This window comes from Scyliorhinus canicula, chromosome 15, assembly GCF_902713615.1.
Source record: "Scyliorhinus canicula chromosome 15, sScyCan1.1, whole genome shotgun sequence".
NCBI classification, from domain to species: Eukaryota; Metazoa; Chordata; class Chondrichthyes; order Carcharhiniformes; family Scyliorhinidae; genus Scyliorhinus; species Scyliorhinus canicula.
In genome coordinates, this window is record NC_052160.1 from 132,798,447 (window position 1) to 132,826,417 (window position 27,971).

Below are 27,971 nucleotides of genomic sequence, written 5' to 3' on the forward strand. Positions count from 1 at the left end.
AGATGATTAGAGGGGGGAGGGGTGAGAGTAGTGAGGGACCCAGCTGGGAATAAGCACCCACTGGAGAACGCAAAACAAGAAGCCGCAACCGAGGCACATAGCAAAAGACACCCGATGTATATATTTTTTTCTTTTGTTTTCAATATATGTTCACAATTGTCTTTGTCTTGTATAGCTTAAAAATCCTTAGTAAAAAACATTTATTAAAAAATGAATTGTCTGAATTTTGATATTTATGTTGAAAGGGACCTTAGGAGAATGAGTTATCCGGGAAAACCAAAATCCAATGCAATGCTAGTGCTGTTTTAAACTATTTAACGTAAGGGGTTGATTGCAGAATCTGTAGCCATTGATATGGCCTCGAAGGAGTTAACAGTTCCTCCAATGGGGTTCCATTTTCTATTCCGTCCAATCCACCTTCAACTTGTTCTCACGTACAGTTTGTAATTCGTACATGCGTGTGTGCAGTGGGATATTGTATGCTGTTTCTTTGGTTAGTTTTTAACCTTAATTTATAAACAAAAGAGTGATCTGACTCTCGTGTTGAATATGTCAGATATTGGGGCGAACCAGGATCCGTCTCATTTAACTAAAAGCAGACTGAAGAGTGAATTAATTGCTCATAACGTGTCTTTACCGCAGAGGGAGCAGAAGAAAGAGGTTTATGTGAAGCTCTATTTAAAACACATTACTTCTAAGAATAAGTCAGAATTAAGGGCGGATTTTTCCAGCGACGAGGAGGATTCTTCAGAAGTTAAAAGCACCGTGAGTTTAGGGGACTCGATATGTTTCTGTCTGTTTTTGTATTTGAGTGTGATAATGGTTGTCATTATTCAATAATTTTTAGTTACGCGCCGAATTGCGAGATTTGAATTTTTAGGTGGGTGTCGGAATCGCTGTTGGCATTGCTCATAATGGACTTTACGTGCGAATTTTCTTGTTTTGAAGATTTTGTTCCAAGCTTGCCTGTGTTAGTTGAATGCGGTTGTTGAATTCTGTTCGTTTCTATTCACATCTGGGATTTCAAATGACATTGTTTTCGTGCATAATATAAATCTATAAATTGAAATACCCAACTTAAATGTATAAGGTTTTTATTGGGGGTGTGAAGGGGCAAGGAATCACACGTAAAATGCCGCATTGTCCGAGAGTTTTATTTTGAGATAGTAGAGATAATTCCCCAAACTGAAAGCAAAGCTTATTAAAAATATTTAAGCTACAAAATGGCCGTTACTACTGGGAGCGGATCCTAGTATGGGGAATTCTAGCAGTATAGAAAGTCTTTTTTGAGTTGCTGGCAAACTGCACTTTCAGTTTCATCTCTGTTTGTAACGTATTTACGTTTTAAATAACTAGTGCTCTTGGGATCTTTTGGTGGGTAAGGAGAGAAATTGATAAATTGACCTAATTTGTTCAAGTTGACTATACTTGGGTTAATATCTGTTGATAGTCAGTTTCTTGGTTTACAGTATCAACATTAACAACTGAACCACTTTGTTCTCTCTCACCCCTCGAAATAAATGTTTAGTGTTGTCCGGGACTCGGAAGAAAATTTGAAACTCTGACTCAAAGGCCACATGTGGCCCCCAAACGATGACAAGCTGGCTGGCCTTCAAAACGCAGGCAACTCCATGTGGTTTTATTTCTCATTTGCTGGTTTGTCCCATCTGAATTTTGTGGACCTGGAGCTTTAGAAAAGTCTGTTTTTAGATTGTTTGCTCAACGGTGGGGAAAGAATAAATAAAAAGTAACAAAGTCGACTGGCAAGCGCGATCCTTGATACTTTGTGGGTTTTCTAATCACAAAAGGTGGACACTTCTGATCTAGACCACGCAAGTGTCTATTGGTGGCAGTGGCATTAGCAGGTTGCCTACCTGGCCTCTTGATTCAGAAATAACATTTGGGGGAACTGAGTGGGGTGGGGTGGGGGGGTGGGGGGGGGGGGGGGGGAGAGAGACAAAATACAAATTAAATCCTTTATTCCCACCACCTCTCAAAAAACCTTTTCTGCACAAGTTCTTTAGAAAGATTCAGAGAGTAAATTCATTTTAGATGGGCATTTTTAAATAAGAATCAAAATAGGACATGGGTGGGTTAGTGCAAGCAGATATTTTCAATAATACCTTTCTTCAGCTCATCATCAGTTAAATTGAAGGTTTTATTTTCAGCTAGCATCACTAATTTTACATTCCTCCTTGACCTAGCTTGCACTCAGTCTGAGTCAGACTGTTTGCAATATTCTCATCATGTTTGAGTCTGAGATAAGGTTCAAATCCTGTTCCCTATCAGGCTGCTTACTTTTGCAGCTTTGACTCTCTGCCTTCTCCCATGAATCAGCTCAACAAGCTTTTGACACTTCCACTGGGCAATTTCTCATACGTTTGTCTACTTCTATAAATTAACACCCGTCACAAAATTTACAGTGCAGAAGGAGGCCATTCGGCCCATCGAGTCTGCACCAGCCCTTGGAAAGACCACCCTACCTAAGCCCACACCTCCACCCTATCCCCACGCTTCCATCCTATCCCCTGTAACCCCACCTTGTCCTGCTTACCCACGCTCTCATCCTGACTGACCTTCACTGGATTTGCTCTCTTCATCTCTCAATGGCTTGCAATTGTTTTTTTTGTAGCTTCATGTTAATTTCCTTAAGCACAGGAAGAAATTTATCCCTCAGAACAATCAGTGCATGAAATAGGTGCCCAGAGACACACACTCTGGATTCTTTAAAAAAAAATAATCCAGTGCTGAAATGGGGTCTTTTAGGATTTTTCTGGATGGCTGATTTGTGATGGTATGAATGGCCCAGTTTTTTCTGTATTTATGAATTTGGTATAAATGAAGAATCTTTGCAGCCTTCTAGACTCAACATTCAGTCCAACAATTTCAGACCATGAGCTCTGTTCTCCATTTTGATTCTGTTTTCTTTGCCATGTGTGGGTTTGAATCTTGTTTTCATTTTTTCTTTTGGACCGTGCTGTCCATTATTCTGAGATTTGCACTCTGGACAAATGCTTTGCCTCTTTACTATGACCAGCATTGTAGCACAGTGGGTAGCACTGTTGCTTCACAGCTCCAGGGTCCCAGGTTCGATTCCCGGCTTGGGTCACTGTTTGTGTGGAGTCTGCACGTTCTCCCTGCATCTGCGTCGGTTTCCTCCGGGTGCGCTGGTTTCCTCCACAAATCCCAAAAGACGTGCTGTTAGGTGAATTGGATATTCTGAATTCTCCCTGTGTACCCAAACAGGTGCTGGAATGTGGCGACTAGGGGCTTTTCACAGTAACTTCATTGCAGTGTTAATGTAAGCCTACTTGTGATAATAAAGATTATTATTATCACCATTCCCTTTGCCTGTTGTTCCATGGCATTTTTGTCATTTAATCTCTCTGCCCTCTAACCTATCCCAAACCTTCCTTCCCCTGTGTTCTTCCACCACCTCTCCTTTCAATGACATCCATCTACCTTCCTTCAGTTTTGAAGAAGAGTCATTTGCGACTCAAAACAATAACTGTTTCCTTCTTCGCAGGTGCTTCCAGACCTGCTGAGTATTTCCAGCATTTTCTTGTTTTAATTTCCAAAATTTCTAGTATCCACAGATTTTACTTTTGTTTTCACTCAACATTGGTACGTGTGGAATAGAGAATTTGTTTATTATGTACAAACGTAAAAGAGGCATTTCAATTTCTTCTTAATTTTCTCTCCGATTTGTTTTCTCTTTTACTTGTCTTTTTGACTGTGTCTGCCTGCCCCCTCTTATGATACCTGCTGGAAAAAATCTGTATTGAGGATACTGGTTAAGATTGGCTAACTCAGCACAGACTGGGAATTCAATCTGCTGCCACTGATCCATATGACTCAGCTACATGCTGCACTTGCCATCTGCTATGTAGGTGGACCTGTCAGATAATTATAATCCAGTGCCAAGATCTGTGTTTGAAAAGGTTCATAGAAGTGAGTCGTTATTTTTGACCTTTGTTGTTTTTAGGGTCATCTTAATGGAAGAATTCTACAAGAGAGATGAACGCTGAGAGTGGGTCTTCTAGATATATATACCAGAGAGGTCTCTGATTCAGTTTCTGACCTGTACTGAAATAGCTAATGTTATCTGGTTCAGGGATGACCCCCGATTACTTGCTTGCTTGAAGTGCGCATATGGTGTTGTAGAGTTAATACAGGATCAGATTCAGCTGTGATGCCTGCTATGCTTTAGCAACTGTCAGCAATTTTGCTCCAATTCTTACAAATGTACTGATCACTTGAGTGAAGGTTCCCAGGCCCGGACCAATAGAACTATATACCCTTGCAAGAAACAAACACCTAGAAGAGGAACAACAACGGACAGGAATTTCCATTTATGGTGATTGAATGTGGTTTTCATAGAATCATGAAATAGTGCAACTCAGAAGGAGATCATTTGGACATGCAAACCTGTGCCAGCTTTCACAGAGCAATTCAGTTAGTTCTACTCCTTTGCTAATTCCCCACATTCTTGCATTTTTTCCCCTCATTTATCCAGTTCCTTTTGAGAGGCACTATTGAATCTATATTCACCACCCTATTAGACAATACATTCCAAATACTAACCACACTGTAGAGTAAAGTAGCTGAATATTTTGGCAGGCATAGTGTGATAGTATTAGTGTGATTTATAATGGTAATAGATCTCACTTGATTTCCTCAATGGTGATTGTATGATGCCATTTACTAAAGCATTCATTGTACGCTACAAAGCTAGATTACCAACAGTCTGAATTATATTTCAGTGGATTCATAGATGACAGGGGCCAAACATCAGCTGTACCAAGTGCTGAATTATTTGTTTTAAAGCATTCATTTTGTTTGCAGTGAGTGACCCCGAGGCTGTGAGTTGGGATGGTGGAGAAATAAGGCCATAAGACATAGGAGCAGAATTAGGCCACTTGGCCCATCAAGTCTGCTCCACCATTCAATCATGGCTGATATTTTGTTATCCCCATTCTCCTGCCTTCTCCCCATAACCCCTGATCCCCTTATCAATCAAGAACCTATCTATCTCTGTCTTAAATACACTCAGTGAATTGGCCTCCACAGCCTATGTTTTATCTTCTTCTGTGGCAAAGAGTTCCACAGATTCACCACCCTCTGGCTGAAGAAATTCCTCCTCATCTCTGTTTTAAAGGATTATCCCTTTAGTCTGAGATGGTGTCCTCTGGTTCTGGTTTTTAAATGAGTTAGGCCTTCCATTCATAAGTTGTTTTCAATGACTGGTGCTAAATATTGCAAACTGAATTGTTTGCAGCTAGGAATGCACTTGACTGTTACGCTTCTGTACTTATTTTCTAATTTCATGCAGCAATGTTGGCCCATTGGGTAAGGTATATGGTTTTTGGTTCCTGGAAAATCTAAAGGAATTCATCACTTGCTGATTTGATTTTGGGAAACATTTGGGGAAAATACACAGAAAATCTGTCCCATAGCTTTGCAATAAATTTCCAGCATTTTATTTCTTATAGATAGTATTTCATTCTAGTGACACTGAACACCACAGTGTACCCAAGTGTTTGGCTTCCTGTATCAAAATGTCATAATAAATAAATCTTACATGCCTTACAACTAGTATAAGTTTGGTACACTGGCATCTGGCTGATTAAAAATTGCCATTGAAGTAATAGCCATGAATTTAAAAAAAAAGTTAATCATCAAAATAGTTTGATTTTATAGTTTCAAAAATCATTTTGAGGACCATCTTGATAACAGTCATTTCAGGACTTACGTAAAGTTTCTAAACAAAGAAAATATATCAACAGTAATTCATGACAAATGTAAACTTCCCTAAACGATTCATTTGCATGCATTTGAATTTTTTTTGTGTTGCTGTAGAGACATTTCTCTGTTGAAGAAGGCTGTGATGCAATTTTTCTGGACCCTCTACCAAACTCCTAGAATGTACTAATGTCCGTCTGAGAGGTTGAAATTACCCAAATCTTCCTGCTGTCTTCAGTTCGTGCTCCGGTTTCTTCCCATAGTCCAAAGATGTGCACGTTAGGTGGATTGGCCATGATAATTGCCCTCAAGTGTCCCAAAAAAAAGTTTAGGTGGGGTTACGGAGATAGGGTCGAAGCATGGGCTTAAGTGGGGTGCTCTTTCCAAGGGCCAGAGCAGACTCGATGGGCCGAATATAAATTCTATGTAAATATGGAATCCTTTCATTTATTAGCTGAGGCATAGAATATAAGAGCAGGGGGTAAAACTTTAGTTAGAAAGCAACTTGAGTACTATGTGCAGTTTTGGTCACCTTTGGAGGAAATTTACAAGGTTCCTGTCCTGGAAAATTGCAGCTATGAGGATAGACTGGATAGGCTGGGGTTGTTCTCCTTGAACAGAGGAGGCTAAGCAGAGATTTGATTGAGATGTACAAAATTGTCAGGGTCTGGATAGAGTGGATGGAAATAGTCTATTTACTTCAGCAAAGAAGTCAGTGAACAGAGGGCAGTAAAGTGGAAAGATGAGGTTTCTTTTTCACCCAGAGGGCTGTAGGGCCTGCAGGTTGTGCCTGAAAAGGTAATAGATACAGAAACACTCAACTCATTTAAAAGATGTCTGGAAATGCACCTAAAGTGCCATAACCCAAATGCCGGAAAGTGGCCCATTGGGTGAGGGATATGATTTGTGGTCTAGAAATTCCACAAAGATTCTTCCACTCTGATGTGACCATCAATTCACTCAGAGACACGAGTTGAAGTAAACTGTGGCTTTAATCGACTTACAACTGAGCCTGCCTGCGACTAGCTGAACTGAAGGCAGGCTCGCAAGACCGCAGCACTTTATACTTCCAGTTGTGGGTGGAGCTGTGGGCAGAGCCGCACAACGGCTCACAGATGGAGCCCACAGGGACACAGTGATATACAGTGTGAATTAATATTATACATTCACCCCCTGTTTAAAAAATCAAGTCTGGCGGGGGTGATGGGTCTATATGTTTAGTCGGTCCGGTGCTCGAATTGTTCGCTGGGACCAGCGGAGCACCGGAGTTGCAGCCGCTTCGGATGGCTGAGTGCAGATGCTCGGTGTGAATCCGGGGGTGGTCCTTCCAGAGCTTCGTTCCTGACCGGTGTGATGGGGGAAAGGGGGCGCAGGAACCCTGTAGGTGCCGGGGCGCTGTGCGTGGGGGGTCGGGTGGTGTGAGGGGTACCTCGGCGATAGTGGTAGATCCTGCAGGTGCCAGGTCCCGGAGCGAAACGGTGTCCTGTCGGCCGTCTGGGTGCTCGATAAATGCGTAGTGGGGGTTTGAATGCAGGAGTAGGACCCTCTCTACCAGCGGGTCTCTTTTATGTATCCGGACGTGCTTCCAGAGGATGGAAGCGAGGCCCCCGTGGTAGTGCCCCTTGGGAAAACAAATAATCGCTCGTGAGGAGTGTGATTTGTGGCCGTACACAGGAGGGACCTAATTGCATTGAGCGCGTCGGGGAGGACCTCCTGCCAGACGGAGGTTGGGAGGTTCCTGGACCGTAGGGTCAGTAAGACCGGTCTTCCAGACCGTCGCGTTCTCCCTCTTCACCTGCCCGTTTTCCTTGGGGTTATAGCTGGTAGTCCTGTTCGAGGCGATGCCCTTGTCGAGCAGGCACTGACGCAGCTCGTTGCTCATGAAGGACGAACCCCTGTCACTGTGGACGTAGCTGGGGAAACCGAACAGGGTGAAGACACTGTGCAGGGCTCTGATGACTGTATGGGAGGTCATATCGGGGAATGGGATGGCAAACGGGAAGCAAGAGAATTCATCTATGATGTTAAGAAAATAAATATTACGGTTGGTCGAGGGGAGGGGCCCTTTGAAATCAATACTCAGTTGCTCAAAGGGCCGGGATGCCTTTACGAGGTGGGCCTTGTCTGGTCTATAGAAGTGTGGTTTACACTCCGCGCAGATCGGGCAATTCCTGGTGACAGCTTTAACCTCCTTGGTGGAGAAAGGCAGATTGCGGGCCTTAATGTAGTGGACGAGCCGGGTGACCCTCGGGTGGCAGAGGTCATTGTGGATAGCCTGTAATCGGTCGTCTTGCGCGCTGGCGCATGTGCCGCGGGACATGGCATCTGGGGGCTCATTGAGCTTCCCCAGACGGTATACAATATCATAATTATAAGTGGAGAGTTCGATCCTCCACCTCAAGATTTTGTCATTTTTAATTTTACCCCGCTGCGAGTTATCGAGCATAAAGGCAACCGATCTCTGGTCGGTGATGAGAGTAAACCTCCTACCTGCAAGGTAGTGCCTCCAGTGCCATACAGCTTCCACAATGGCTTGGGCTTCCTTTTCGACTGAAGTTCCGACTGAAGCGTCGAAGTTCCGAAGCGGAGAGGTTCGGGAGAAGAACGCTACTGGCCTACCTGCCTGATTCAGAGTGGCAGAGAGAGCGACCTCCGAGGCGTCGCTCTCCACCTGAAATGGGACGGATTCATCCACCGCCCGCATGACGGCTTTGGCGATGTCCTCCTTAATGCAGTTGAAGGCCTGGCGGGCCTCGGCTGACAGTGGGAAGAGTGTAGTCTTAAATAGTGGGCGGGCAGTGCTGCCGTGGGTGTTGGGGCTGGCCGCAAAAGTTGCATGATAGCCCTCCGTGGTGGGCTGGTGGCCGCACGGCGCAGGCCTGGGGTAGTCTCTGGTCGGGGGTCCACGATGGGGTCGCGTGGTCGGCTGGGAATGAGTTTAAGCTTTGAAAAGCGACCTCTAACGAGGTCTCTAGCGTTACCGTGTCTTCCAGGTTCTGGGCCCCTTTTTCGAGGAGGCGCTGGCGCACATAATTGGACCGGACCCCTGCAACGTACACATCTCGGACAGCAAGTTCCGTTCCATGTGCTGTGAAGCTGTCACGGCCTGGAAGTTACATTCTCGTGCTAGAGCTTTCAGGTCACGCAGGTAGTCTTCGAACGACTCTGCAGGGCGCTGGCGGCGGGTTGTAAAAATATGCCGTGTGTAAACTTCATTTACGGGCCGCACGTACAGGCGGTCGAGTATCGCGAGGGCCTCGGTGTACGAGTCGGTACTATCAAGTTGAGTTGAAATACGATGGCTCACCCGTGCGTGTAGAAGACTGAGTATATGTTCTTCAGTAACAGCGGAGGTAGCCGACGCAGCCAGGTAGGCCTTGAAGCACCGAAGCCAATGCAGAAATATTTCCTTCGCTTCTGCGGCCTGTGGATCGAGTTCCAGTCGATCAGGTTTGAGGGCTGATTCCATGGTAGTTTTTTTTAAGTCGATTAAATTGATGCGACCATCAATTCACTCAGTTTTGTGGCTTTAACCAACTTACAACTGAGCCTGCCTGCGACGAGCTGAACTGAAGGCAGGCTCGCAAGACCGCAGCACTTTATACTTCCAGTTGTGGGTGGAGCCAAGGGCGGAGCCCTGTACATGCTCCTCATCTCCCACTGTGGGCAGAGCCGCGCAACGGCTCATAGATGGAGCCCACAGGGACACAATGATATACAGTGTGAATTAATTATACATTCACCACACACTCCCCGTTGTGACTTTGGGGATAATGTGCAGAAAATTACCCCGATTGTTTTTGTATGGTGAATGGTGAGCCTTTGCAAGGTGAATAGTGATTCTTTGAATCGTGCCTTGTGAACTTTCACATCCACCAGATAGGACAGAGCATTAGCTCAGTGTCTCATCTGAAACAGGAAGTTGTAGCTCATTCCCAAAATAATTAGCCTCTTTCTCAATCATTTTATTTAATAAACGTTATCCACATTCCATAATTTGAACAAATAAAATATGTTTATTCTCTCGTGCAGTTTTGTGATTGGAAAGCATTGAGGAAATTTGAGAACGAATACTCTTTGCAGTGCTTTTAACCATGCAAGTCCTTGTCTATCTCTTTCCAGCTCCTTTTTCATTTCAATTTTTGCACAAGTTTGTTCCTCAACTCTGTTCTTTCCTTGTACTGTATTCTCTCAGCTATGCTGTTTTTTTTCTCACCTGCCTCTGCTGTGTTCTGTTTCCTTGTTTGCTTCCTCTCCTTCGTATACTGTCCCACCCACTTCAAATTTACCTCCAGCCCTTCACTCTGCTCTCTGCGTAGAATTGGATCATACCAAACATCGCAACTGCTTGCCAAATCTCAGGCCCCTGGGCAAAGATTAGGTATGCATTTTCATCTGCAAGTACATGTGCAAGTTGTGATTTTAAATAAAGCAGTCATTGTGATTCCTTTAAAGCTTTGAGAGGAACCAGTAAAGTGTCAATCTACAGATAAACTGTTGCTGTATTTGAAATTGGCGTGCACCCAGTAGGAATTAACTTCCTTTTTACACCAGTTGGGCGTTTATAGCATAAAGGAACAGGTTCACGACTCCTCCTTTATGTGTAAAATGATATGCTGCTGCCTAACAAAGAAAAGTGTATCCTGTGACATACAGTGAACAGTAAGAAATCTGTTAGCATTAATAGTGTTTTTAAAGATCCTGCATCAATGTCGAAGCATTATGAAGTAAACGACGTGTAACTAACTGGAGAAAACATAATTTTTGCTAATTCTTCCCAAAGTCACCAATGGGAAGGGGTGGAGAGGATTGAATTTTCTCCTTTAAAGCTTTTATTTTGTTGATATTTTAGACTTCAGCAATGCATGCAGAATAATACAGCAAGCCATTGATTCTTTTTTTGTTTGTTTCTCAGCGTTTCTAGTGAAAGCTGCTTAAAAGTATCAGACATCAAGCAGGGATAATAATAATCGCTATTGTCACGGTAGACTTCAGTGAAGTTACTGTGAAAACCCCAAATCGCCACAATCCGGCGCCTGTTCGTAGAGGCCGGTACGGGAATTGAACCCGCGCTGCTGCCTTGTTCTGCATTACAAGTAAGCTGTTTAGCCCACTGTGCTAAGGATTTTTAATGCCCCAAATTGGGCTTAAGCAAAATACTAGTACTTTTGAATTTGGAGAAAATGTTTCCTCTTCCTATCATAGTTCAGGCATACTGCATTATCTATCCTTTGCAAAATCCACCTTAAAACATATATTTATGAAACAATTCCAAGACGAATTCTGGAGCAATATCAAAACTAAATCTAAAGTGGAACTACTTGAAATTTCTCGTAAGCCATGAAGAGTTGTTGAAGTAACTTTTGTGATACACTATTTTTGATCAGTTTGTTACGAAGGTATCGCAGAAAGCCTGGGGCAGATTTCTCCGTTCATTCATGCCGGCAGGAATCTCCAGTCCCATTGGTGCGCCAAATTCTCCGTTCTCATTAGCAGCTGTAGCGGGACGGACTGGGATCAGAGAATCCCAATTCTAATTTAGCATAGAGATTTGAAAGCTGGGAAAATGTTCTAACTCTGGGAAGGTTTCTTTTTGTTTGCTTATCAAGGTACAGGATGTATATTTTGGTACAAAGACACTTACTCACTTTAAGCACCTGTTGTCAGCATCATTCCCTTTAGTGCCAGGTAATCGGTGCAGAAATGTGTCTTAATTATAGCCATTTTTGTATTTGCTGTGTTTGGACTTGCATTCACTTTAATAGCAGCTGAGGCAAGATTGAATCCAAATCCATTTCATTTTCCAGTCAGCAGAAGGAACTTAAACATTTCATTTTGCTGGTCTGACCTAGATTTAAACATTGTTATAAGCTGTTGTACAACTTTGTGGATTAAATAAACTTGTTATTGCATTATTTTATGCATTGTTACTAGTTGATATTCATCCAGGCTTGTCTTAAAATCCAGTACTGGGTGAGCAGAAATTTCCTCCAACTAAACTTGAAAAGATTGAAGCCATTTTCCTTGGCGCCTGCTACAAACTCCATTCTCAAGCAAGTAAACCATTCCTTTTCCTGATAACTGTCTTAGGTGAACCAGACTGTTCACAACATTCGTGTCATATTTATCCTTAAGATGAACTCACACATCCATTCTCCGACTAAGACTGCCTATTTCCGGACTTCCGGTTGCGGCTATGACCAGCTAAGTCGCACATTTGGCAGCTCCTGCGACAAAGGTGTTTAAGGGCCGATTGGAGGGCCCCGACGGTACTGTAAAGACGAATCCCGGTGGGGGAAGGCTCCCTGAGGAGAGTGAGACCAACTTTATGGTCGGTACTCTGAGAGGGGCGACAAAAAAAGCGGCAGCAGCTCCCCAAAAAAAGCGGGGGAAGAGGACCAAAATGGCGGCCGGTGGTGCACTAGAAGATTGGAGAAAATGGGCGGAGGAGCAGCAGGCCGCTCTCCTCCGGTGTTTTACGGAGCTGAAAGTGGAACTCTTAGAGTCCATGAACGCGACGACCACAAGGCTGATGGGGGCCCAGGCGACCCAAGAGGCGTCGATAAGAGAGCTGCAGCAGGAGATGGCGGTGAGGGAGGAGGAAGCCACGGTCCTCGTGGGAAAGGTGGAGGTGCACGAGGCACTCCACCTGAAATGGCAGAGCCGCTTTGAGGAGCTGGACACGCGAATGAGGCGGAAGAACTTGAGGATCCTGGGCCTAGCAGAAGGCCTGGAGGGGCCTGATCTCCCGAAATATGTAGCGGAGATGTTGAGCTCCCTGATGGGAGAGGGGGCCGGTCCATCGCCCCTGGAGCTGGAAGAAGCATATCGGGTCATGGCTAGGCGGCCTAGGGCAAACGAGCCCCCGAGGGCGGTGCTGGTGCGGTTCCAGCGTCTCTGCGATCGGGAGAAAGTGCTGAGGTGGGCCAAGAGGGAGAAAAGCAGCAAATGGGAGAATTCGACGGTGCGGATATATCAGGACTGGAGTGCGGAGGTGGCAAAGCGGCGGGCCCGGTTTAACCGAACGAAGGCGGTGCTGCACGCAAAAAGGATCAAGTTTGGAATGCTGCAGCCAGCGCGCTTGTGGGTCACCTACAAGGACCAGCACCATTACTTTGAGACCCCAGAGGAGGCATGGACTTTTGTTCGGGAGGAAAAGCTGGACCTGAACTAGAACTTGGGAACGCCGGCGGTCGAGGCCGCCCGAGTACCCTTGACTGATCAAGTGGCCCATGTCTTTCTTAGGCCAGGTCGGAACTTGGTTAAAGTTGATGGATCGTTTGGTTTCTTTGAAACTTGTGTTATGGGGGGTTTCTTTGTTCCTTTTTGTGTGTCTCTTCCCGTTGCCAACTTCCCTTAATTATTGTTGTTGTAGGGGGGGCGCTTTTACTGTTTTTTGATCTGTTCTTTAAGGGTTATGGTTACTGTTGGTTAAGTACGTTATTATTGGGTAGTTATTTAGTTATGCAGGCATAGTTATGTATTTATGTATTTATTTGCGATTTGTTATTTATATTGTTATATTGTTAAGTTGGGGAGGCGGGACGGGGGGGGAGCAAGTGGGTTATGCGTGTTTTCTTTTTCTCTTTTTTCTTCCTCTCGTTTTAAGGGGGCTTTGTTATCGGTGTGGATGGGGACGGGGGTGGAATTGAAGATGGTGGGGTAGGGTGTGGCCGGGCGAAAGCGCGGGCTCCCCCCTGTTTCCCGCGCGCGGGACGGAGGAAGGGGGAGGAGAGAAGAGTGGGGTGTGGCCAGCAATGGCGGCTTTTCCCGCGCTGAAGCGGAGTCAGAGAGGGATGGCAAGGGGGGGGGGAGGCCCCTCCCCCCCCCCCCCCCCCACATCGGGAGGAGTCGGAGTGTGGCAGGGGCAGCCGGGTCAGCAAAAACCAGCTGACTCTCGGGAGTACGATGGTGGATACACTGCGGCTAGGAGGGGTCCTAGCCAGGGGGGGGGGAGGGGGGTTAGGGGGGGATACCGGGTTGCTGCTGGAAAGGCTGAGGACGGGAAGGGAAGAACGGGAGGAGAGAGGGGGGGGGCCATCGCCATGGGGAACGGGTCAGAAGGGGAGGGTCGACCCGGGGCGAACAGGGGACAGAACATGGCTAATAGACAGGGGAAAGGGACGGGTCGCTCCGCGACCCGGTTGATTACTTGGAATGTGAGGGGGCTGAACGGACCGGTCAAGAGATCAAGGGTTTTTTCACACCTAAAGGGACTGCAGGCGGATGTGGCAATGTTGCAGGAGACTCACTTGAGAGTAGTAGACCAGGTGCGCCTGAGAAGGGGGTGGGTGGGACAGGTGTTCCACTCAGGCTTGGACGCAAAGAACCGGGGGGTGGCGATTTTGGTGGGAAAGAGGGTGTCGTTCGTGGCGGCGCAGGTGGTAGCAGATAAGGAGGGTAGGTACGTGATGGTGAAGGGTAGGCTGCAGGGAGAGAATGTGGTGCTGGTAAATGTATATGCCCCGAATTGGGATGACGCGGGTTTTATGAGGCGCCTGTTGGGCCTCATTCCGGGTCTGGAGGCAGGAGGCCTGATCATGGGGGGGGGGACTTCAACACAGTGCTCGACCCTGGGCTGGACAGATCGAGTTCCAGGACGAATAGGAGGCCGGCAGCGGCGGAGGTGCTAAGGGGGTTCATGGAGCAGATGGGGGGGGTAGACCCTTGGAGATTTGGCAGGCCAAGGGCGAGGGAGTATTCTTTTTTCTCCCACGTCCACAGGGTGTACTCCAGAATAGACTTTTTTGTACTGAGCAGGGGGCTGATTTCGAGAGTGCAGGACACGGAGTACTCGGCCATTGCGATTTCGGACCATGCACCACACTGGGTAGAGGTAGAACTGGGGGAAGCACGGGACCAGCGCCCGCTGTGGCGCCTGGATGTGGGGCTGCTGGCGGACGATGAGGTGTGCGGAAGGGTCCGGAAGGGCATTGAGAGATATCTGGGCACGAACGACACGGGCGAGGTGAAGGTGGGGGTAGTATGGGAGGCCCTGAAAGCAGTGATTAGAGGAGAGCTGATCTCCATAAGGGCACACAGAGAAAGGAAGGAGAGGGAGAGACTGGTGGGGGAACTTATAGAAGTGGACAGGAGATATGCGGAGACACCAGAGGAGGGGCTGTTGAGGGAGCGGCGCAGTTTACAGGCCCAGTTTGACCTACTGACCACTAGGAAGGCGGAGACGCAATGGAGAAGGGCACAGGGTGCGGTCTATGAGTACGGGGAAAAGGCGAGCAGGATGCTAGCACACCAGCTGCGCAAGCGAGATGCAGCCAGAGAGATTGGGGGAGTGAGAGAGAAGGGAGGGAATGTAGTGCAGAAGGGGCAAGAGGTGAATGGGGTCTTCAGAGATTTCTACAGGGAATTGTACCGGTCTGAGCCGCCCAGGAGGAGGGGGGGAATGGAGAACTTCCTCGATAGATTGAGGTTCCCAAAGGTCCAGGAGGAACGGGTGGAGGGGCTGGGGGCGCCGATAGAGCTGCAGGAACTAGTTAAAGGGATAGGCCAGATGCAGGCGGGGAAGGCGCCGGGGCCGGATGGGTTCCCGGTGGAATTTTATAAGAAGTATGTGGACTTGGTGGGTCCAGTGCTGGTGCGAGCCTTCAATGAGGCGCGAGAGGGGGGGGCTCTGCCCCCGACAATGTCACAGGCCCTGATCTCCTTGATCCTGAAGCGGGACAAAGACCCTGTACAGTGTGGGTCCTATAGGCCTATCTCCCTCTTGAATGTAGATGCCAAACTGTTGGCAAAGGTCCTGGCAACCAGAATAGAGGATTGTGTGCCAGGGGTAATCCATGAGGACCAGACGGGTTTCGTAAAGGGACGACAACTTAATACAAATGTCCGGAGGCTGTTGAATGTAATTATGATGCCAGCAGTGGAGGGGGAGGCTGAGATAGTGGTAGCACTGGATGCGGAGAAGGCATTCGATAGGGTGGAGTGGGAATACCTGTGGGAGACGCTGGAACGGTTTGGGTTTGGGGAGGGATTTATCAAGTGGGTGAAGCTGCTGTATTCGGCCCCGATGGCGAGTGTGGTTACAAACGGGAGGAGGTTGGAGTATTTTGGGCTCCATCGAGGTACCAGGCAGGGATGCCCCCTATCCCCCTTACTATTTGCATTAGCGATCGAACCGTTGGCGATGGCACTGAGAGGTTCAGGGGGTTGGAGAGGACTGACAAGGGGAGGGGAGGAGCATCGGGTATCACTCTATGCGGATGATTTGTTGTTGTATGTGGCGGATCCGGAAGGGGGAATGCCGGAGGTAATGGAAATACTAGCGGAGTTTGGGGACTTTTCGGGATATAAATTAAATGTGGGTAAAAGTGAGGTCTTTGTGATACACCCGGGAGATCAGGGGGAGGGAATTGGGCGGCTCCCCTTTAGGAGAGCAGTAAAGAGCTTCAGGTACTTGGGGGTGCAGGTGGCAAGGAACTGGGGGACCCTCCACAAGCTGAACTTTTCAAGGCTGGTAGAGCAGATGGAGGAGGAGTTCAAGAGGTGGGACATGGTACCGCTGTCGCTAGCAGGGAGGGTGCAGTCAGTCAAAATGACGGTCCTCCCGAGGTTCTTGTTTCTGTTCCAGTGCTTGCCCATCTTCCTCCCCAGGGCCTTCTTCAAGAAGGTAACTAGCAGCATTATGGGCTATGTGTGGGCGCATGGCACCCCTAGAGTGAGAAGGATTTTCTTGGAACGGAGTAGGGACAGTGGAGGATTAGCGCTACCCAATCTTTCCGGATACTACTGGGCGGCGAACGCATCGATGGTGCGCAAGTGGGTGATGGAGGGGGAGGGGGCAGCTTGGAAACGTATGGAGAGGGCGTCCTGCGGCAATACAAGCCTGGGGGCGCTAGTAACGGCACCATGGCCGCTCCCCCCCACAAGGTATACCACGAGTCCGGTAGTGGCGGCCACCCTTAAAATCTGGGGGCAGTGGAGGCGACACAGGGGGGAAGTGGGGGGTCTGATGGCGGCACCACTGAGAGGGAACCACAGATTTGTCCCGGGGAACACTGGCGGGGGATTCCAGAGCTGGCACAGGGCGGGCATCAGGCAACTGAGGGACATGTTCATAGAGGGGAGGTTTGCGAGCCTGGGAGAGCTGGAGGAGAAATTTGAGCTCCCCCCGGGGAACACGTTTAGATACCTGCAGGTGAAGGCATTTGCCAGACGACAGGTGGAAGGATTCCCCTTGCTTCCCGATGGAGGGGCGAGTGATAGGGTGCTGTCAGGGGCCTGGGTCGGAGAAGGGAAGGTCTCGGACATCTACAAAATAATGCAGGAGGTGGAGGAGGTACCGATAGAGGAGCTGAAAGACAAGTGGGAAGCGGAGCTGGGAGAGCAGATAGAAGATGGGACATGGGCGGATGCCCGAGAGAGGGTCAATTCGTCGTCGTCGTGCGCAAGGTTGGGCCTCATCCAATTTAAGGTGCTGCACAGAGCCCATATGACGGGGACTAGGATGAGTCGGTTCTTCGGGGGTGAGGACAGGTGTGTTAGGTGTTCGGGAAGCCCTGCGAACCATGTACATATGTTCTGGATGTGTCCGGCACTGGAAGAGTTCTGGGAGGGGGTGGCGGGGACGGTATCGAGAGTGGTGGGAACCAGGGTCAAACCAGGGTGGGGGCTAGCGATTTTTGGGGTTGGGGTGGAGCCAGGAGTACAGGAGGCAAGGGAGGCCGGAATATTGGCCTTTGCGTCCTTGGTAGCTCGGAGAAGGATCTTGATTCAGTGGAGGGACACAAGGCCACCAAGTGTTAACACCTGGTTAAACGACATGGCAAGCTTCATCCAATTGGAAAGAATCAAATTCGCCCTGAGAGGGTCGGTACAGGGGTTCTTCCGGCGGTGGCAGCCCTTCCTTGACTTTTTGGATCAGAGATAGGAACCGGAGGCCGAAACAGCAGCAACCCGGGGAGAAAAGGGGGGGGGGGGGAAGGAAGGGGGGGGGGGGGGATAGCAACGAAGGGAGCACGTCAGCGGGGGGTCGCGGGCAATGACTGCCCGAGGCCATCGGCAGAAAGGGAAAAACGGTTTGGTTGCTAGACCGATAGCGAGGGGGGGGGGGGGGGGGGGGGTGGGGAGGGAGGGAGGGGGGGGGGAGGGAGGGAGGGGGGGGAGGGAGGGGGGAGGGAGGGAGGGGGGAGGGAGGGAGGGGGGGGGGGAGGGAGGGAGGAGGGAGGGAGGGAGGAGGGAGGGGGGGAGGGAGGGGGGAGGGAGGGGAGGGAGGGAGGGAGGGGGGGGGGGGGGTGCGCGCGGGGGAGGGCGTGGGGAGGTTTTTCCAGGGGGGACTTGTGGTGTTATAATTTAAAATGTAATAGGGGTAAATGTTTGTATCGCAAAATTTCAATAAAAATTATTTAAAAAAAAAAAGACTGCCTATTTCCACCTTCTGATCATTACTTCACTCTGCCTCAACTTACGTGCTGCTGAAACACTCATCCATACTTTTATTAGTTCTAGACGTGAATATTGTAAATCACTCCTGGTTGACCTCCTACGGTCTGTTCACTCATCACCTATACTCACTGACCTACACTGACTCCCGGTTAAGCCATCCCTCAATTTTAAATGTCTCATTCTCGTTTTCAAATCCCTTCATGATTAGCTGTTCCATATCTCTGTAGTCTCTTCCACCCCAGAACCCTCCAAGATCTCTACACATCAAATTCTGACCTCTTGAGCATCCTAATTTTAATCTCTCCATGGTGATCGTTCTTCCCTAAACCTCAGCACCACTTTCTCTTTTTACACCTCACTCTTTTTTGTGTTTTTCTTGAGGTTTTTTATTTTAACAACTAACACAAAATCGCAGGAATGGTACAGTTCAGCATGAAATAAGAGACTCAACATGCATGGATACAGAGGGGACAGGAGAACAGCAATATAGCTCCTCAGTACAATCATTAGACTCAACTCAGTGCCTCTCACAGATTACTAGATTACAATGGAGAAAAGGATATGGCCATGAAAACATGGTAAAATGGTGCACACCTTCCAATGTGGCGATTGCTCGCAACAGCCACGCAAATTCAGGATAAAGTTTTCATGCTATGTTCAGGCACACACCACATATTTCCCTCAACTCCAGTATCATAGGAGGCACCAATGACACACCGCACCGCCTTCTCCTCAGATTCTAGACTGCCTGTACTCCAACAGGAGCCAATAATGGATTCTTTATGCCCATAACAAAAATGGAAAAATACACTGAGACCCCCCCCCCCATTCCTAAGAGGATATACACACAATATGCCACACAATTCTACACAACCTCAGGCACAGGACAGAACAATCATCATCATGTCAATATTTATGCAAAGAAGACCAGCTACAGATTCAAATTATGGTCAGTGCATTTCATGAAACTGATCCAAGATACAGGGAGAACTACCAGGAGTAGAAGATCACCGGATGAAAGAGGACCAGGATACAACCAAGGATCTGTATTTCTCCCACGCACACTCACCATCTACTAACTGCTCGTTCAGACAGGGGAACGTCCCAACCAGGGGGGTAAACAGGATTATACCATAGTACAGGACCCGGCTCAAACCCAGGCCCTCGTGCACATAGGAGTCAATGAACCAAGGATATTCAAGCACATCAAAAAAAACAGTCTCTCAGGATGTCCCTAATAAGTGCCAAGAAGGGACGTCCCAAGCATAAAGGGGCCTCGTAATACCAACCATAGCACCAGGCATGGCCTGGTCCAGCACTCTCTAACACACACCAAGATCTATCTATCATATCATCCAGCTGGCCCTGCACGTCACCGACCACACCCAGGGAGGGCAGTGCACCAACCCCACTGACACTAGAAAAATCACACCAGCTTCAACTGGGGAGACCCCCACCACCAAAGGGAAGAAGAATTGTCAAGACATCAAGCAATTGGGAGGGAGGCCAATTTTCACTACCCCTGTCCCCTACTAGAATTATGGGACCCACCCATCCGTCGCAACCCACTGAACCAAAACAGGGTTTATAACTGCACTGCTCACCCAGAAAAAGCAAAGAAGAACCCCCCTCCTTTGGGCAGAATGCCTGAATTAACCCAGGAACCATCAACCAGCACTGTATGCCATTGCAAGAAGGATACTAGGGGGAAAGGCAGTACTGCCTCAAGACAAAAACACTGCCCTGCCCATAGAAGACTCAACCATAACTAGGCGGACACTCAGGAAACCACCATGTTTCCACTACTTGGAGGAGGGCTGCTAACTCCCCCATCAGCCTACCCCCAAACTGAAGATGGACTCCAACAGCATAGAGGCAGAACACACAGGCTCTCATTTCAACAATTCTTTTTTTTTTAATATAATTTTTATTGGACTTTTTTACAGAAAATATAAGACATGACGACAAACAATGAAATGCAACAAAATAACCCATAATAACTGTAACACCCCCAGACCGTATCGACGCATGTATCACATCCACCACCCCCCCAACCCCAATGAACAACAAAAGAACTTAAAATAAATTTAAATTAAATAAACAAACATAGTCATCGTCTGCCCCCTCCCCACCTTTTCCTTCCCCCTCCCCCCCGGGTTGCTGCTACTACTGTCCCCGTACCCTATCGTTGAGCCAGAAAGTCGAGAAAAGGTTGCCACCGCCTAAAGAACCCTTGTACCAACCCTCTCAGGGCGAATTTGACCTTCTCTAGCTTAATGAACCCCGCCATGTCATTGATCCAGGTCTCCACGCTTGGGGGCATCGCATCCTTCCATTGTAGCAAGATCCTTCGCCGGGCTACTAGGGACGCAAAGGCCAGCACACCGGCCTCTTTCGCCTCCTGCACTCCCGGCTCCACCCCAACCCCAAAATATCGTGAGTCCCCATCCTGGCTTGACCCTGGATCCCACCACCCTCGACACCATCCTCGCCATCCCCTTCCAGAACTCCTCCAGTGCCCGGCATGCCCAGAACATATGGGCATGGTTCGCTGGACTCCCCGAGCACCTGACACACCTGTCTTCAACCCCAAAGAACCTACTCATCCTCGTCCCAGTCATGTGGGCTCGGTGCAGCACCTTGAATTGGATGAGGCTAAGCCGCGCACACGAGGAAGAAGAATTAACCCTCTCCAGGGCATCAGCCCATGTCCCGTCTTCGATCTGTTCCCCCTCCCACTTAGCTTTCAGCTCCTCTACTGACGCCTCCTCCGCCTCCTGCATAACCTTGTAGATATCAGATATCTTCCCCTCTCCGACCCAGACCCCCGAAAGCACCCTGTCGCTCACCCCCCTCGCGGGAAGCGAAGGGAATCCCTCTACCTGCCGCCTAGCAAATGCCTTTACCTGCAGATACCTGAACATGTTCCCCGGGGGGAGCCCACATTTCTCCTCCAACTCCCCCAGGCTCGCAAACCTCCCATCAATAAACAGGTCCCTCAGCTGTCTGATGCCTGCTCTGTGCCAACCCTGAAATCCCCCATCAATGTTCCCCGGGACGAACCTATGGTTCCCCCTTAACGGAGCCTCCATCGAGCTCCCCTATGTCGCCTCCACTGCCCCCAAATCTTGAGGGTAGCCGCCACCACCGGACTCGTGGTATACCTCGTAGGAGGGAGCGGCCACGGCGCCGTTACCAGGGCTCCCAGGCTTGTATCTCCACAGGACGCCCTCTCCATGCGTTTCCATGCTGCCCCCTCCCCCTCCATTACCCACTTGCGCACCATCGACACATTGGCCGCCCAATAATACCCCGAGAGATTGGGTAACGCCAGCCCCCCCCCCCCCCCCCCCCCATCTCTACCCCGCTCCAAGAAGACCCTCTTCACCCTCGGGGTCCCATGCGCCAAACAAAGCTCATGATGCTGCTAGTCCCCCTTCTAAAAAAGGCCCTAGGGATAAAGATGGGCAAACACTGAAAAAGGAACAAGAACCTCGGGAGAACTGTCATTTTGACGGACTGCACTCTACCCGCCAACGATAGCGGCACCATGTCCCACCTTTTAAATTCCTCCTCCATCTGCTCCACCAGCCTGGTAAAATTAAGCTTGTGGAGAGTCCCCCAACTCCTGGCCACCTGCACCCCCAGGTATCTGAAACTCTTCACTGCCCTCTTAAATGGGAGCCTCCCAATTCCCCCCTCCTGATCACCCGGGTGTACTACAAATACCTCACTCTTGCCTAAATTTAACTTATAGCCCGAGAAGCCCCCAAATTCCGCTAACAGCTCCATCACCCCCGGCATTCCCCCTTCTGGATCCGCCACATAAAACAGCAGGTCGTCCGCATACAGCGATACACTATGTTCCTCCCCACCCCGCACCAGACCCCTCCATCTCCCTGACTCCCTCAACGCCATAGCCAAAGGTTCAATCGCCAGTGCAAAGAGCAAGGGGGACAAGGGGCACCCCTGCCTGGTCCCATGGTAGAGCCTAAAGTACTCCGATCTCCTTCCATTGGTAACTACCCTTGCCATCGGAGCCGCGTAGAGCAGCCTCACCCATTTGATGAATCCCTCCCCGAATCCGAACCGCTCCAGCACCTCCCACGCAACTCTATCAAACGCTTTCTCCGCATCCAGCGCCACCACTATCTCCGCCTCCCCCTCCACTGCTGGCATCATAATAACATTTAGCAGTCTCCGCACATTCGTGTTGAGCTGCCGTCCCTTGACAAATCCTGTCTGATACTCGTGTATCACCCCTGGCACACAGTCCTCTATCCTGGTGGCCAGGATCTTCGCCAGCAACTTAGCATCAACATTGAGGAGCGAGATAGGCCTGTATGATCCACACTGCAAGGGGTCCTTATCCCGCTTCAGGATCAGAGAGATCAGTGCCCGCGACATCGTCGGGGGCAAAGCCCCCCCTCCTCCCATGCCTCATTGAAGGCTCGCACCAACAGGGGGCCCACCAGATCCGCATACTTTTTATAAAATTCCACCGGGAACCCGTCCGGCCCCGGCGCCTTACCTAACTGCATTTGTCCAATCCCCCTGACTAGCTCCTCCAACTCTATCGGCGCCCCCAGCCCCTCTACCAGCTCCTCTTGAACCCTTGGGAACCATAGCCTGTTCATGAAGCTCTCCATCCCCCCTCTCCCCATCGGAGGTTCTGACCGGTACAGTTCCTCGTAGAAGGCCCTAAAGACCCCATTTACTTCTGTCCCCTTCTGCACTACATTCCCACCCCTATCCGTCACTCCACCAATTTCCCTAGCCGCATCTCGCCTGCGGAGCTGATGCGCCAACATCCTGCTCGACTTCTCCCCATACTCATATACCGCGCCCTGCGACCTCCTCCACTGTGTCTCCGCCTTTCTAGTGGTCAACAAGTTAAATTTGGCCTGCAAACTACGCCGTTCCCCCAGCAACCCCTCCTCCGGTGCCTCCGCGTATCTCCTGTCCACATTCAGGAGCTCCCCCACCAGTCTCTCCACCTCCTTCCTCTCCCTCCTTGCCCTATGGGCCCGGATGGAGATCAGCTCCCCCCAGATCACTGCTTTCAGAGCCTCCCAGACCATCCCCACCCGGACCTCCCCCGTGTCGTTGGTATCAAGATACCCCTCAATACTTCCCCGGACCCTCCTACACACCTCATCAGCCAGCATCCCCACATCCAGGCGCCAGAGCGGGCGCTGGTCCCGCGCCTCCCCCATCTCCAGATCAACCCAGTGCGGAGCATGGTCTGAAATCGCTATGGCCGAATACTCTGCATCCTGCACCTTCGGGATCAATCCCCTGCTCTGGATGAAAAAATCTATTCGGGAATAGACCCTATGGACATGGGAGAAAAAGGAATACTCCCGCGCTCTCGGCCTCCCAAACCTCCAGGGATCCACCCCTCCCATCTGGTCCATAAACCCCCTCAGCACTTTGGCCGCCGCCGGTCTCCTACCCGTCCTTAAACTGGACCAGTCCAGTGGGGGATCCAGCACTGTGTTAAAGTCTTCCCCCATGATCAGGCCCCCTGCCTCCAGGTCCGGAATGCGGCCCAACAAGCGCCTCATGAAGCCGGCATCATCCCAATTTGGGGCATATACATTAACCAGCACCACCTTCTCTCCCTGCAGCCTACCCTTCACCATAATATATCTGCCCTCCTTGTCCGACACCACCTCAGCCGCCTCGAATGCCACCCTCTTCCCCACCAGAATCGCCACCCCCCGGTTCTTCGCGTCCAATCCTGAGTGAAAAACCTGCCCCACCCACCCCTTCCTCAGACAAACCTGGTCCGCCACCTTCAAGTGGGTCTCCTGGAGCATAGCCACGTCCGCCTTCAGCCCCTTCAGATGAGAAAATACCCTAGTTCTCTTAACCGGCCCATTTAGCCCCCTCACGTTCCAGGTAATCAGCTGGATCAGAGGGCAACCTGCCCCTCTCCCCCGCCGGCTAGCCATAGCGTATCGACTGCTCGCCCCAGGCCAGCTCGCCCCGCCTGACCCGTTCCCCATGGCGATAACGCCTCTCCTCTACCCCCCCCCGGCCCACACCATCTCCTTCCTGGCTATTCCAGCAGCAACCCGGTATCTCCCCCCCCCCCCCCCCCCCACCCCAAGGCTAGGACCCCTCCTAGCCGCGACGCACCCTCCATGGTACTTCCGTGAGTCAGTTGACTTCTGCTGACCCGGCAGCTCCTGCCAAAACCCATCTCCTCCCGGCATGGGGTCATCCCCCTCTTGCCACACCTCCTTGGCACCGCTTCAGCGCGGGAAAGAAAACCAGTAGAGGCCACGCCCCCACCTCCAGCTCCGCCCCCCTGCCCCGCAGCGCGGGCAACCAGAGGAAAGCCCGCGCTTTCACACTGCCACACCCCACCCTTCTGACGCAGCTCCTCAAAATCCAGTTTCACCCCAACCCCCAGCCCCGTACAGAAGAGAACATATAAAGCACATACCCCCAACGTTCCCCACACCCATACCCAACAGACAAACCCACCCGGAAACAGAGCAAAAAGAAAACCAGCATTAAAAAAAACACGTGTCAAAATTGAATAACAGCAACAGCGAAAACAGCAACGGCCATAGTGTGTCCCCAGACCCTAGTTCGAGTCCAGTTTCTCCGCCTGTACAAAGGCCCACGCCTCCTCCGGGGACTCGAAGTAGTGGTGCCGGTCCTTATTTGTCACCCACAGACGCGCAGGCTGCAGTATTCCAAATCTGACCTGCTTGGCATGCAGCACCGCCTTCGTCCGGTTGAACCCGGCCCGCCGCTTTGCCACCTCCGCACTCCAGTCCTGGTAGATTCGCACTACCGAATTCTCCCACTTGCTGCTCCTCTCTTTCTTGGCCCAGCGCAGCACACACTCCGGTCATTAAATCGATGGAACCGCACCAGCACCGCCCGCGGGGGTTCATTTGCCTTAGGCCTCCTGGCCAGCACTCTGTGAGCTCCCTCAAGCTCCAGGGGCAAATGGATGGACCCCGCTCCCATCAACGAGCTCAACATCGTGGTCAAGTAGGACGGGAGATCCGACCCCTCCGCCAGGCCCAGGATCCTCAAATTCTTTCGCCTCGTGCGAACGTCCAACTCCTCCAAGCGGTCTTGCCACTTTTTGTGAAGTGCCTCATGCAACTCCACTTTCCCCACGAGGACCACGGCCTCCTCCTCCCGCTCAGCAGCCTGCTGCTGCAACTCCCGAATGGACACCTCCTGGGCCGCCTGAGCCCCAAGCAGCTTGTTGGTAGTCGCATTCAGGGAGTCCAGCAACTCAGCCTTCAGCTCCGCAAAACAGCACAGAAGAGGGCACAACATCGAGGGCCGAAGGGCCTGTTCTGTGCTGTACTGTTCTAATTCTTAAAAAAAAAAGAGGCCTGCTGCTTCTGCGCCCACTTCCACCAGTCCTCGGGTGTTCCGCCGGCCGCCATTTTGTCCTTCTTCCCCCGCTTTTCTTGGGGAGCTGCTGCAGCTTTTTCCTTTGCCTTTATGGTGAGCGCCATAAATTATGGGGAATGCTCCTCTAGACACCTTCCCCCACCGGGATTCGTTGAGACAGCGCCGTTTGGGGCCCTCAAATCGGCCCAAAAGTCCTTAAGTAGCGGGAGCTGTGGTGCGGCTTAGCTCCGCATAGCCGCAACTGTGAAAGTCTCCAAAACCGATTTCCTGACCGCTCCACTCCTAGTCCAGGCCATCCACCGGTGGAGAATCTGAGAAGGAGTGTTCCCACACGGGGGAAAGTCCAAACAGCACCACTACGAGCCCTTAAAAGAGCCCCAAAGTCCGAAAATAGTGGGAGCCACTGAACGTGCGGCTTAGCTCCGCATCACCGCTACCGGAAGTCCGTCTCCGCTTCTTCAATGGCCTTGGTGAGATCTTTTCACAGTTCTTCCCTCTGCTGCTAGAATTCAGCTTTCATAAAGGCCCTCAAATCAGCTTGAGACCTCTAAGCTGGCCCTTCCCCCGCTTGCATGCTTGCAGAGGCTTTTGTTTGCTGCTGCTTCAGACAAATCTTGCACTGTTTCTGAGGGTCTGATAACCAAGAAACATGCTATTCCTGGGGGAAAGTACTCCTCGAACATTCACCTACGCCTTTTCATCGAAATTCCAACCCGTGTTGCTTAAAAAAGAGCTCTTTTCTGTAACCTTAGGCAGGAGCTGCCTCTGTGTGATCACTCACTCCATGATGCACACCGGAAGTCCCATTTCAACAATTCTAATAAGGATTAACCGATCACAATCTACCATGCGCCCAAAAAGGTCCAAAAATGCCACCACAAAGAGGAACCAGAAGGAACCCAATCCTCTCCAGGATACATGATCTACCCAGGCCTTCAAAGGAGGTAAGTATGAATTCTCAAAATTCACAATAACAAAAAAATATATCGACCAGATACAATTAGCTCTAACTGGGGTATGTCTATCCTTAATCCAAGTGAGGACTTAACTGACCATATCGCCCACCACCACACCCAACAAGCCACCGACGATCCTGCCATGGCTCTACTCATCTCTATAAATGAGATAACGGGTGTCTAAAATGTCCTTCCTTCTCACAATTGCAAGAATTAGAACACATAAAAAAGGAAACAGGACTGCGCATGAATCACATTACTTTACTGACTGGTTTTTGCTACAGAAAACCCTCATGGTCACACACCGCATACCCTTGATAGGAGAAAAGACAACAACATTAAAATCAACAACATAATCACGAGGGAATAAAGTCCAGGATTATTGACAAATTGCAGGATGATAACACCATCTATGCCATTTGGAAAGGCCAAAGCCATGACAAGATTGTCGAACAGCCTTCAGGATCTCTCAAATTCCATCGAAATCGAATGAAGCACCTTGTGCGTTGTTCGCCGACGGCACAGGCGGTTAGGAACCTAGGCCCGGCCAACGGGATGGGGCGGGGGGGTGGGGGGGAGGGATGGTGGTATGACACAACCAACCACCCCCAACCCCTCAGATGAGCATTGAGAACGGGATAATGCAAGACCAGTGGTCATGGTCTCCACCTGACCCCAGGCTTTGAAGACCGAATAACATGCTCCACGAACCTGATGAGCCCAACCTCAAAATAAAGACTGCAAAAGTCTGGCATTCAATTTTCATACTCAAGTCGGAAGTTCGCCTCCCACTTGCAAGAAACCAAGCTCACGAACACTCCTGGTCCAGTTCTATTCCCCGAGTCCAGTTCTATTCCCCGAGTCGGCCAGGATGGACGACACACCATGCAAAAGGATTTAGAAGGACCAACAGTGAGCCCTAACCAGGGATATTGCTCTATTAAATACCAGGATTCTCTTCTGTGCTTCTACCATTCTCTCAAGGATACTTCGCAGTTCATCAAAAGTGAGCACCACGGTGCCGAGAGAGTCATCACTTGCATTGACAGCCATCATCCCGATGCAAACAGCACCACCGAGACGTAGGCCCACTCACCAGCTAAACGCCTCTTCAAGTTGAGCCCCACCCCAGGCACATCTGGCAACTTCAATCAAAGGCATATCTGGCTACCTCCTCTGATTCTCTCTGACTGAACTCTGCTTCTCATCACCAAATCCGACCAGGATAATCCAGGGTCATATTACAAGATATATATCTTTAAAAAAAAACTTTAAAAATATACATTAGGATAAGGATGAAAAGACGAGCAGAGTCAAAGCCCGCAATAAAGTCCTGCGTTCTCATCATGTGACCAGCCCCTCCCTTCCCCATTTTTAAAAGATTCTCCTTTAACACCTAACACAACACTATTTGACCAAGCTTTAGGTCATGTGCCCGAATATTTCCTTATGTGGCTTAATGTCAAATTGTGCTTTAGA

The 27,971-nt window shown here is 49.8% G+C and overlaps 1 protein-coding gene across 1 annotated transcript in view; it reads left to right on the forward strand.

The window, feature by feature from the left end:
* Positions 1-499: 499 nt before the first annotated feature.
* The window catches only part of LOC119979120 (lamina-associated polypeptide 2, isoforms beta/delta/epsilon/gamma-like), a 75,584-nt gene continuing 48,112 nt past the window's right edge, over positions 500-27,971 (forward strand). The window contains 1 exon segment of the mRNA XM_038821127.1: positions 500-765. Within this exon segment, the coding sequence (XP_038677055.1) occupies positions 550-765 (216 nt within the window). The 5' untranslated portion in view covers positions 500-549.